General features: G+C 36.6%; 1 protein-coding gene across 2 annotated transcripts in view; it reads right to left on the bottom strand.

The window, feature by feature from the left end:
* The window catches only part of NCOA3 (nuclear receptor coactivator 3), a 70,891-nt gene that overhangs the window by 14,700 nt on the left and 43,209 nt on the right, over window positions 1-12,982 (bottom strand). The window contains exons 3-12 of one of the 2 annotated variants that reach the window (XM_051802719.1): window positions 12,078-12,153; window positions 9,116-9,223; window positions 7,198-7,358; window positions 5,761-5,861; window positions 4,598-4,772; window positions 3,954-4,142; window positions 3,611-3,712; window positions 2,680-2,820; window positions 1,379-1,526; window positions 104-492 (exon numbers count right to left, since the gene is read on the bottom strand). In XM_051802719.1, the coding sequence (XP_051658679.1) occupies window positions 104-492; window positions 1,379-1,526; window positions 2,680-2,820; window positions 3,611-3,712; window positions 3,954-4,142; window positions 4,598-4,772; window positions 5,761-5,861; window positions 7,198-7,358; window positions 9,116-9,213 (1,504 nt within the window). In that variant the 5' untranslated portion in view covers window positions 9,214-9,223; window positions 12,078-12,153. Of the gene's footprint in view, window positions 1-103; window positions 493-1,378; window positions 1,527-2,679; window positions 2,821-3,610; window positions 3,713-3,953; window positions 4,143-4,597; window positions 4,773-5,760; window positions 5,862-7,197; window positions 7,371-9,115; window positions 9,224-12,077; window positions 12,154-12,982 lie in introns of both variants that reach the window. The other variant, XM_051802718.1, reaches the window with a different exon arrangement.

Below are 12,982 nucleotides of genomic sequence, written 5' to 3'. Positions count from 1 at the left end.
TAACACATACAGAGTCACAAAGAACTGTTAAAAAGGATGAACGACGAGACTCAGCGATAAAAGACAGCTTAAAAAAGAAGAGCTTACAGCAAAAATAAAATACCTGTAACTGGTGAATACTGGTGTGAACTCATTTTTGGACTCCCTCGATTTCTAGGAGATATCATCAGATTCTGTTGGTTGGAAGTTAACCCAGGACTACCATGTGGTGGGCTGTTTATATTTAACCCGTAGCTGTTGTTCTGATAAGCAGAGGATTGCATTCCAGGGCCAGAGCTCACTGGCCCCATATTCCCAGGGCCTCCATATCGAGTGCTGCTGAGCTGACCCACTGCATTGGGATCTCCCATACCATAGTTCCTGTTCTGCACTGGCATGCCTTGACCAGGTGACATGTTCATAAGACCACCAACAGAATTTGTGTTTCCAGCCACAGGTGTTCTGATGTTTTGCCCAACGGAATTAGGATTTGGCCGATATCCATTTTGTTCTCTGTAAATTCAACAACATCCCCAGAAATCCCAAGAAAACAAATTAAAACCTTATTTGGAATCAAGTGTTACAAAGACATTATTAAATAATCTTCCAAATATTTTTTTCAAAAAGAGCAGTGAGAATTTGAGCTTCCACAAAAGCAGAACTAAGCTGTGCCACTCACTTATTCATTACAGAAATGCTTGGTCCTTTAGGTGATTTGAGTTATAAGTACATACAGTATCACTGCTTCAAAAGGCTTTAATCAACAGTCATTAGTCAGATTTATCAATTTAAAGATCATCTTTCTTTTACTCCCTTCCTGAGTCAGTGCCTGACACCATTCTACTGTGCACACTAATGATGTCCTGAACCACCTCAGGTACTAATTTTTCAGCATCTGGAGGCACTCTAATGTCAGAGGCAGACAGATTCCCTCCAGAGTGACACTTCAATCATTCCTGTAATCAGCAAGAACAGGTCACAGGAAGTGCTATTTAAGGTACAGTTCACTTTGAGTCATGAATGATGCACCTGAAGGTGTTTTGTTGTCTTTTTAATTGCCCTGCAATTAAAAAGAGTAAAACAAAGCATGTGACTGAGGATTTCTGCTTTCAGTGTTCCATCAATATGTTATCCCAAAAGAATAATGGATACATGATACAGGCTACATGTGGGTACTGAGAAAAAAACCCTTCTCTTCTGACTGACTGCCTTTCTGGCACATAGGGACTGTGTCAGGTTCACACATTTATTTGTATGCTGTGCAACTCTGTTTTCCAAGTTATTCCCCCTCCGTTTGAGTTTTAATCAGACACAATATTTTTTCTCAAGTATCTTCAAGGTCAGACATATTTTTAAGAACTATGACACTTAAATGATGAACAGCTAGCACTGATTTCACCTTTGGAGGAAGTGGGTAGAGACAAAGCCATGGCGGTCGTTGGTGACAGGATTTCGGAACAGTTTACTCTTGGTTTGTGCTGTCACTATGGTCCCATCAGCTAAAGAAAACCGATACAACGGGGTTTCAGCATGACCCTGTGTATAAGCTGTAAAGGGAATATACAAATTTAGCTCGTATTTAAATCCCTAAGAATTATTAATATGCCTTCTAACATATTTTTAACATAATATCCTTCATTTGCGGAAGATTAAAGAAAACCCCCATAACATGAAACTTTAAAAACAAACAAATAAATAAACAGACTAAAAACACATATTAAGAAAAAGGAAGTATTCCACAATTTCTCCTAAATTAGTAGAGGTAAGATAAAAGCAAACAAGATTATTTTGGTGCTGAAGTATTTTGTGCTCACCAGACACAACTGGCAAAGTTCTATATTTGTTAACAGACTTTCAAGGCCAGGTTATAGGTTTCCATGGCTCCTGCTTGGGGAAGTATTTCTAAGTTTAAAAGTTTTGTTTCTGTCAAAAAATTGTGGAAAGCACTGCTTTTAACTGGGCTACAGACTTCTTTTTAATTTAGGATTTATTAAATCAGTTATGTTGAAGTACTTCCAATGGGAATGGCAACTCCAGTTTTTGCCAGTGTGAGTTTCTCTTTATTTAATATCCCCTCTACTTGAATGCCTTTGTAAATCCTTCAAAAAGACTAGAGTTCAGAATACTTAAAAAACACCATCTTTCTTACTGAAGACCGTGGCTGTACTTCACTTACCTATCAAGGTTATCAAATTAGCATTACAAAATATGTAACACTGGAACACTGAAAATATTTTAAACCCTTTTGTCTTGAATAAGAAAAAGGCATCAACACAACTGTTATGGTTTTTAGAGAGTGACTGTTTAACAAAAGAAAGGGTGAATTAAAATAAAGGCAAATTAACATTAAGCAAAAAAAAAACCAAGCTAATGATAATTGAAGATGGCATATTATCACAGAAATATAGCTGTCCCTGTCACTGCTGTGTCAATCTGTGGAAAAACAGCTTACTGCAGGCCCCCAGATTATGTATCTGATATTTTCCATGAAACAAACACATTAAAAACCCAAAATAACTTGCATCAGAATTTCTAGTTCTCAAAAGGGCCCCCTCCTTCAGTGTGGAAATGAATCACTGCAATTAACACTAGCTACGAAAAAAAAAAGAACACAGGCAGAATTCAGCATTTTTGTTTTGCTGGAAAAGATGCAGCCCCCAGGGGAAGCAGTACAACCAAACATGGTACAGTGATTTTTACCTTCGTGATAGTGGCGTTTGTTTGACCACGACTGCCCGTCGTTGTGGCACAAAAACCTCTGGATACAGCGACGAATTATGTCTTCAAAGCCAGGCCTCATGGAAGATCGTAAGGAGTTTGTATCAATGTTGACAAGTTTGCCTTAACAGGAAGGAAAATACACAAGTTAAACTCTTTATGAGTTTTGTATAAACGTGGTACCTTTCATAAGGTTCCAAAATCCCCCTATAAATCACCGAATTCTGAGCACGTGGAGTTTAAATTTATGAATTATCTGTCATAGGAGAATATGATGCTGTTTGCTGGAAAACATCAATATTCAAAGGGGTTTATATAACTGAATAACAGGAAGTTAATCCACACAGGTCAATGCCAGAGCTTTAGAAAACAGTAACCTTAGTCTCTGGTTACAGGCACCCAAGGGATGCACAAAAAGTAAAATTTTCAAAAATACCGACCAACTACACCCACAAATGAACATCATAAACACAAACTGGCATCTGAAAAAGCCCCAACTTGATTATGTAACCACTTCAATTTAAACCACATAAACCACTTTAAACACTAGCTCATGTACTGTATAAAAATACAGACATTCTAAAGAACTTCCATTCGTTTCAGTTATGATTTTAAATATTTCTAACGTGCAAAGGAAAGCACAGTGGCAACCATTTGAAATGCTGCCAAATTAAAACATAAGTAATGCTTTTTACCAAGCTACCAAACAACAGCACAGGGAAGAAAATGCACCCCACAGTTTTTACTACATCCCACTGCCAACAATGGTATATTGCAAAAACCAGTTGGGAATTCTCGATATGAATTCTGTCATTACAGAGACACAATTTACCTACATACTCCATTTATTTAAAACAAGAGCACACTGACAAAGAAGACCCCTTCATACCTTCATCCTGGGTACACTTCCTACCTGAGAGATCATGTCTTGTAATAAAGCTCTCTGGATTTGTTGAAAACACCCTCTCTGCAGTTGTGATACGACGCGCCACACAAATCATGCAGGACTGCAAATCTGTATTTAGAAAAGAATGGGTTTTTTTTCTTCTTTCATTTCTCACCTGTTTTACTCTACTGAAGTATCTAATAAAATAGCTTGTTTGTTGTTAAAATGGTAGTACAGACAGTAAGAATTAAAGTCATTGCATTCTTAAAGGTGAACTGCAAAAGCTACAGATTTCATAACACGTCCCAGACACAGAAGAGCTTTGCACAGAAATTGCTTCTGTGCACAGTAATTACACAAAATTTCCTACCTTCCCCCTCTTCCATCATAGCTCTTGGCTGTGACAAAGCAAAGCACTGCATAGTTTCATATCTCTGCCGTCCATCCTGGTGGCTGCCCACATCTTCCAAAAGCTCATGGCAGCTTTTCACCATCATCCGGCAGTTGAATGTGTGACTCTTCTGCCTGGGGGTTTCACTGCTCCAAGCCACTCCATTGACTTCAAAGGACACAGGAAGAATTCAGAGAGATTTTCAGAAAAAAATTTAGATACCCTGTTCCCAGATTACAGGTACAAAACAGTAGTATTGAGAACTAAGTAAAAAAATACTCTTTCACGTGACACTTTCAGTCACTTGAGGGAGAGCTGAGAAGTCATTTATATATTTTAAAAACAAGCAGTTCCTTCAGCTAACCTTGTGACATAAGGAAACGTGTTCCTGTTTTTTAAGTTACAGGTAAGCAAAATGCAAAGGCTAAAGTACAGTGTGAATTTCCAGCACATTTATTTGTGGTGGTATGCTGTGGTAAAAACACATACAAAAGGTATTTTTGCAGTCAAATATTCTTTGCACAAGTGATCTGTTTTGAAAGGTTATCCATTACAAGGTCTTTTTTTCTTCTCTGATTGTTTTCAAAAAGCCTACTAATGTACTACAAATCAACTTTTATTACCTGAAGATTTAGGTAAGTTTTTAAGAAAGTCTTTCCGGTCCTCTTCATGCAAGATCCCATAGACACTTGTATTAACCAAATCTTCTTGCTTGTACTGCAGATACTGTGTGACATTTTCTGATACAAACACTATGTTCCCATCTCGATTTACAACAAACAGGAAGCCATCCAATGCCTAAATATTAACATGACAGCACATCATTTAAGACACACTGCCTAATTCTGAACAGAAATTAGTTTAAAAACTACACGGGTGAGAAATGTCAAGTTACAATACATTCATTTATTTTCAAGGCTAGAGCTGAAGTTTTAAATTCTCTGAGGAAAAGTGTGTCTAGTAAGGAATAATTCTAATATTAAAAATTAATCTGTTCATTTGTTATTCCATTAAGCTCTTTCACAGTGATAACCAGCCTTCTTGCTTCATTCTTGATCTGTATGAACAGCAGATCATGAATTCATAACATTACTTCAATAACTAGCAAGCTGGAACAAGCAGAAAGTCAGTAGAAGCAAGTAGTAAGTCATTAATATGAAGACATTTCCACCAGCAAGTGATAAAAGAGGAGGGTCTAACCACATATTAAAATACTGTATTTTCTTGACTGAAAGAAAAATTCCATGTCTATGTGGAACAATTAAGTTTCAAAATGTTTTTTATTCCATTTGTAAATACAGGATTGGTTTTCTAGGCATAGAGAAAGGGTATCTGCTCTGTACCTTTGTTTACAATGATTCTTAGGTTATTTTACTTGATGGCAACATTCATTTAAAATGCTTCATAATTTAGTAACATGAACACCAATACACACAACAAACCTCCCCAAAACTCCATCCATTTAATGTCTTTCCCCTAAAAAAAGTAAAATACTCTTTGTATTAACAATCCCTGTTTCAGCAGTAATTTGCTAATGACTGCTGGAGAAAGCAAAGCACAAGAATATAAGAAAAAGCCAAAGACTATTCTTCTATTTCCTTCTACAGAGAATTCCAGCAAAATTAAGAAAACATTGTAGATTTTATTCCTGACCCTTTCAAATACAAGCCTGTATAGTTCTGGCATACTATTTCTTACTATAGGATTGCATGTTTTATTGGAGCATTTTCACCTGCCTTAAGTATTTGGTTCCACAGGGATTTACAAGGGCTGAATTTGTACTTGCCTGTAACAAAAGAGGCCCCAGTGAATCCTTGTCAATAACTCCTTGACCAGTAGAAGATACATCAGCTTTCTGAACATCATCATCATTAGAAACTGCTTTTCCTGAAACCCAAAGGATACATTTCAGTACAGGAACATTTCACAGGAAGGCTCCAATTTTAATATTACAAGTCAGATTTTATCATCTCATCAGCAGTGGGCACAGTCTTGAGATGCCACCCCACTGTTCTACTAAAAGGCTTTGACTCATGTTAGTAGATGTGTGTGTTATGTACACATATGTGTGTGCATGTAATAAACCATATTTTAGGAATCAAAATATCCTAAATTAATTGAGTGCAGGGGAAGGTGGAATGGGAATCCAGCAGCATTACAGAAAATAAAAAGTAAGCTTTGTTTTGTGGTATTTGCTGGCTGGCTAAGAGGGCCACAAGAGGAGTGCAACATCCTATGGGAAGACTATCATGTACTCAACTCTGTAATGAAGCATTAGAACACATGAGATGACACTACAAAAACCTTAAAAACAGAAGATGAATTTTTATAATCGTTCTAACATGTCTTTGTAAGATGTGGCAAGGTAAAATACATTGTAGGATACTTGTTTTTTTAATACTTTACTGCCCAAATGGCACATGGGAGGCTACAGACATTGGAGGTGGTGCCGTGGGTGGGGTGGTGTTTAAAAAAAAGACAACAAAATTACACATACCCCTTGCTCTACATTTCAAAACACAGGTTTTGTGTACACCTGTTCATTAAAAAAACATATTATACCACTTAGGTTTACCCCAGTTGACAGAAAATTACCAAGGTATGATGCACTGCTGTTTCCTCCTTCGTTGACTTGACTCTATACTGAACACAGTCAACCACACTAATTAATTATTTGATCTCAATCTAGATGTGTTTTAAATATATAGAGGCATCCAATACTTATCATTTAGGAAAGGTGTCATAAACAGCATGAGAAAACATAACAGGAAAAAATGGCAATAAAAGTCACTATCTCTGGTTGGAGGTTTACCCTATAAGAAAAGCATAAATTTCCTTGAAGTGAAAGGCAACAGCATGTATTCTGCATATCAGTGGCTATTTGGGATATTGTACAAGCAGATGGTACAGTACTATCTGCTTTTTTTTACCTTGTCCATGCACTAGCTTAAGCTTTTCTAGTATTTCCAGGAAACTGGTAAGAAAGGCCATACAAAGTTTTAAAACCTTATTCATAAGAAAAAGTGATGATAAACACTTGAGTACTTTGAACCTGAAAATCATTCCAGACATATTTAAGGTTTGCTTCAAGTCAAAGTCCGAAGACTTGCTCGGTTATATGCTATTGTGAAGACCATTGCTCAACTTCCCAAATAACAACTGCTTCAAGAAAAGAATCACAAGAAAATTGAATTGTTTATTTTGACTGAGTAGAGGACTGTACCTTGGTCTTTTATCTGTCGAATCTGCCTCACAGTTTCTTTTAAAATAGCACATTTGTCTGGTTTGACATTGAAGTTGTCGATGTCGCTCAGATTAGCAGAGATCAGCTCAGCCAGTTCCTCAATGTATTTGCTTTCCTGCTCACGCCGCCGCTTCTCACCACTGCAGGTCAGACTGGGAATCAAAAACATTGTTTCACGTGTTTACATACCACCCCAAACAAAACCTGGGCTCACTCTGTGAACTTCAATGTACTCCATGTCACACCCACCCCTTAAACCCAGGCAGTTCTTATTCTTCCAGCAAACAGGAATTGTGAAAGGTCTGTGTGTGTTTGTTCTTTGGTTTGGGTTTTGTATCTGGTTTGCCTTTTTTTTACAGAATTTTAAGCACAAATTTACCTTAAGGGGATATAAGAAAGCTATTCACCCCCCTCCAAAAAAAAAAATCCTCCTGTGTTTTCTCTATTGTCAAATTAAATGAAAAGAGCAATTACCTGTTATAAAATTGTAGCACTCATGCAGAAAGTGTATTTTAATCTTAGAAGCTGCTTTAGAGTTGCTTAAAAATTTTTAGACAAATGAAACAGAATTTTAATATTCTATTAAAGATTAATATTCTATTCAGTTTGCTTGCAAAGAGATGACTACAGAAGGTGATACTTCAGAAATTTCTAGGCATCAGGACAAAAATGCCATCTCAACATCCAGGAAAAGCAGAATCCTAGACAACCTAATGTTGCTGGATAAAGTCTCTCTTTGAAATTCCTTTTCCTACACGGGTTAATGTGCTGAGCAAAGACATTGTGTCCAGCCTAAATCAACAGGGAGAAATGTTACACACAGAGTACAGCAGGAGCAGGAAAAGAGGGACTCAGGGAAGGGACAGGAATGGACACACCAAGGTAATCAAAAGAGAGTGAATGTTCTTTGAGAAGAAACCAAGTGAAAGAGTTTGGAAAGTATTCATGGACCAATACTGGAGGAAACAAATACATGACAAAGCAGGAGCTGGAAAGATAAAGAAAGCTAATGAAGGGTGACAATCTGAAAAACAGAATTCCTGAGTGGGGACAGACAGACACTGGAGAAAGGGAAAAAGAAACTGGAATGGAGGATTCTCATAAAGAGACACTGGGATATGGTGGAAGAATCTAAGGATCTCGCACACAATTTGTTTTATGATGAAGGTAAATGGCCTGGGACAGTGGGGATGTATCTATAAGGGACAAATATGAGTACACACAATGCCTGAGACCTTGGAGAAACTGAAGACAAATTTAATATGAATTAATACTCTCTGGGAAGAAGAACATGAGAGGATAACACAGAACACTTAACGTGGTGGAGAGCAATGAGGTTTGAGGGGAACAGAAAACTGTCCCTCAGCCACCAATATCTGCCAGAGCAGGGTGAGGGGCCGGAAGGTAACACAGAATGCCAGAATTTGAGATGAACTTGCAAAGAAACACAAGTACAAACAAAGAAAAAAAGAGCTCAGCCTCTTGCAGAACTCTGTGCTGAATGTAACCACCTGAAATAAGGTCTGTCAAATCCATCACCAGATACAAGACAATGCCTTTAAAATTCCTGTGAAGCGAGAAGTTTTTATTTTTATTCCTTGCAATCACAGCTTTGAACAGGGATTCCTTTTCTAGTGGAAAGGGGAACTAGGGGAACTGGAACTAGATGATGTATGAGCCATTCTAAGACATGTTCACTCTATTAAAATTTCCACAAGAGTCTAATTATAAAGCATAGTTCACCTCCACACAACAGTAAAGTGACCTACCTTCCCAGGAGAAGAAGTTTTCAACTGAACAAATTCCTCAGATAGAAATAACTCTAAATTGCAACGAAAGCTTGAAAAATGTTTTTTAAAAACTCATTTGAAACTGAGGAAGTTCCACATAAACCCACCTTGCACCTGGTGTATCACAGGGCAGTGGCTTGCGCTTCCTCGACTCGTTGGTCAAGCTATCCAAGGAGTTTTCTCCTAATCCACTCATTTTGACCATGCATCAGCAACTAAAAGCAACAAAACAGTATTTGTGAATGAACCTCTCGAAATACTAACTCAAAATACAGAGAACTTTCAGCTAAGTCATTTATTTTTATCAGATTTACAAGTCAGCATTCTTACTGGAAATCAATATACCTTTTTGCTATTAAAAATAATGTTTGCTTACCATTTCTTTAAAATCTAACTTTTATTTAGCCAAAACACTGGTTTATAAAGCTTTGTGTCAATGTAAGCAAAAATAAAGGTTAAAAATTTGTTTCAGAGATATGCATTAGGAAAGGAAGGATAATATATTTTTTATATCACAATAAAATTAAAACCAACAGTAAAACACAATCTCACAATTGAAATAAAGAATTACAGAAGATGCCTCACTCTGTACTGTGGGCATGAACTGCAGAGGTAAGAAGTTGGTCTTACACCTAAATATTTGATACAAAACCAGGATGAACAAGACAAACCCAACATACAGAGAGATGGAAGAGCAAGTCTGAAGACCTTTATTCATTCAGATATTCCTGCAGGGCAAAAAGCTCTCCAATACACGTATTAGGGCCCAGGAAAAATACACTGTTGTGCCACTAGATGACGGTACAGCACTGAAAACTGCAGGGATCACATTGCCTTCGATTAAGCAGCTGAACGAAAAACTACTCATCTGAGTAAGTGAGCAGTTGTAAAAAAAAAAAAACCAGATTATAGAAACATCATGCAAAAAGCAGCTGATTATCTGAAGGTGACACTCAGCAGAAGAGATGACTCATAAGGTTTTATGCCCACAGAGCTCCCAGCTAAGGTTGGAGCCTCAGTCACGCTGGGGGTGACACACACCCCCTCCCAGGGCTGCTGCTTCCCTCCCTGGCACTGCATTAGCACATATATATATATATATATATATACACACACATATATATATGTATGTAAGTGCATCTGAGTATAGACAGAGAGCAGAGCTAAGAGCTGTCGTGGAAAGTGAAAGGAAGAGCTTAAAATATAAGTCTTAAGGCAAGCTCAGGAAGGGTGTGGGCATAGCAAGTGTGTCTGAAGCCAAGAGTAAATTCTGTTTGAGAGGAGGAAAACAGCTGAAAATTTGAGCTGGGACAGACATTTCATGATAATGTAATTTTGAAGGTTACAGGGTTGCATTAAATGATTTATATTGGAAATGTCGTTTTTGTTTCAGCATTTACTTGTACTGAGAGATAATATGAGTAAATAGAAAACCATAAATTACTACATTTTGACTCAGAAACATGATACATATCAAAGAGCACAACCCTTCTATTTAAGAAAACTGTTCAGTCCCTACATATAAGAGCTTGGACAGGGAAGGAAAAATCAGGTGATCTGCACAGGCTGTTTCCCTGCTCTTAAACCCAAGTAGCTGGTGGTGGTTTATTCAGGCCTGAAGCTGCAGAGTTCCTGCACATGTATTTCCCTTTTCCTAAGAATATCATTCCAAGTTGGGCAGGCATGTCATGCCCAGAACAACTCTGTAACTGTTTAGTTAAGGAAATTACAGAAGCTGCTTCCCAGCACAGATGGATTTACAGTACAAACTGTTAACAGTCAAATTAATTTCCCAGCTACAGGAAATATTTGCCAAAGAAGCAGCTATTATTCAGTGAGTTAATAGTGGAAGAAATCCCCAGTTTAAAAGCACCAGGTGTTACATTTATTCACTGAAGATGAGCCTGTAACTTTCTAAGGGGCTAAAAAGTTTTTCCAAATAGAACCCCAATTTTGGAAGTTCTGAGGAGTAGTCCTGAAGTGAATAATTATTTCAGTAGACAGCTCTGACACACAGCTTTCAAAAGGGAAAATTTTTATGCCTTTTTACTACTAAAACCAAAAAAGTTTAGTATTCTACTACTATTCATCAAAAAAAACATGGCAACTGGGAAGGTTTTGTCCCAACAGGAGCCCCAAAACACAATTAGATGCTTCAGATTTAGTTTTTATGTTTGTTTAGTTGAAACAGCTGACCACACACACACACATGGCTATACAATACTAATTTAAAACACATAAAAATATTTTTTAAGACAATATTTTTTGCATGAAAGCATTTTTAACACTTTGCTGGCCCTATGAAACCACGAAGTTTTTCCTAAATTAAATATAGGTACTTATGGTATCTTGCATGTTTGGAAGTTCTTCTGTCTGAGATGATTTCTTGTTTGGAAAATGCACTTGGCAAAAAAGCATAAATTGGCTCTTAGCATTACTCAAAATAAGCCAATTACAAAGAAATAAACAAGTTCTCTTCAATGAACATGAAGATGGCCTGGTATTTTTTTTATTTTATATGTTAAAATATTAAATATAATCCCCTCTCCTAAAAACCAAACTGTAAATCACACATTTTTGTAAGATGCAAATTGCAATTAAATCACTGTTTTGTGCTAAGAGAAGCCCCAAATATTTAAATTTTATTTGATATAAATAAAACTAGAGGACACTCCATTCTGCAACTCTATTCTAGGTGGAAATTCATTACTTCAAACTTATATTTCCCTCAAATAAACATTTGTAAAAAGTATCACAGCTTTTCAGTGAAACTTCTGAGTCAAAATATTCTTGATATTATGCAAAGACTCCTTTGTTATAAGACTGATCATAGAAACAAATGGTGTTTTCACTTACACAGATAGGAAGCCATAAGAAAATAAACAGAAAATTCACTTTCTGGCAGCAGTGCAATAAGTTTGGGTTTTTATTCCTTTTTCCCTCCCCCCTCTCCTTTTTTTTTTTTTAAGAATATGCTTCTTATATACTAAATTGTAGCTTTAAAAACAGTAAGGGAATAACTTTTCAGGTATATATATATATATTTCAACTATGAGATGAGTCACTTACTTGTCCTTAGCAAACATTCAAGCACAGCGTGTTTTTCAGAGGACCTTCAGAATCAGAAGTCATTTTAAGTCACATCCTGAAAAACAAAAATAACACACAGTATATAACTGCAACTAACTGTCATCTCTGCCATATCCTAAATAGCTCAAAATATCAACATCACAAGTGCCAACCAGTAAGGTAGATTTTCTTTTCCATGAGAACTAAGAGTATTTATGTTAAATGTATATTTTTTTTTGTTATTTTGGAAGAAATAATGAAACTGTTACTGATGTTTGATATTACTAACTTTTAAATCTTAATATGAAAAGCCACACTCCCAAAGTAATTACTCTGTAAAGACATGACTGGCAAGTAAAATTAAGTGTGCAGCCACTCTGTGTCAGTCTGTACAAACTGCTTGTACATAATTCTACATGAGAACATCAAACTGTTTTCAGGGCTGTGAACACTCATGTTCCTCTTTCTCTGTGAAATTCTAGGAATCATTAACCCATATTATCATGCATTTTATACAAGGTATGATTAAGTGTACTAATTAGTGAGATACTGAGAATATCCAGAATTACAGTAACTAAGGAAAAGTTTTAAATGACAGTTCTGTGACTGAACTGATTTTCTGAAAACCCTTTAAAGTGCTACACGAGGCAGAGGCTGTTCAAGCTCATTAGAAAAATAAATTGCTCTTGGGAAATATTTATGAGACATTCACATCACAGTCCTACTCAAAACTGAGAGTTTAAAAACTGACACTTATACCCAGACTACTTAATAGATAATCACCAGCAGGCAGGTAAATGAATTTTATTTGAGGAGTTAATTTCTTAAGAAATTAAGCTGAAGCTTTTCCTATCAACTGGTTGCATATGCATTCATCTGCTTTTTAACCATCCCTTTGACAAAAG

This window comes from Manacus candei, unplaced genomic scaffold (assembly GCF_025592945.1).
Source record: "Manacus candei isolate 608988 ecotype Guabito, Panama unplaced genomic scaffold, ASM2559294v1 h1tg000057l, whole genome shotgun sequence".
In the NCBI taxonomy this organism is placed as follows: Eukaryota; Metazoa; Chordata; class Aves; order Passeriformes; family Pipridae; genus Manacus; species Manacus candei.
This window is presented reverse-complemented; position numbering and strand designations above follow the sequence as displayed.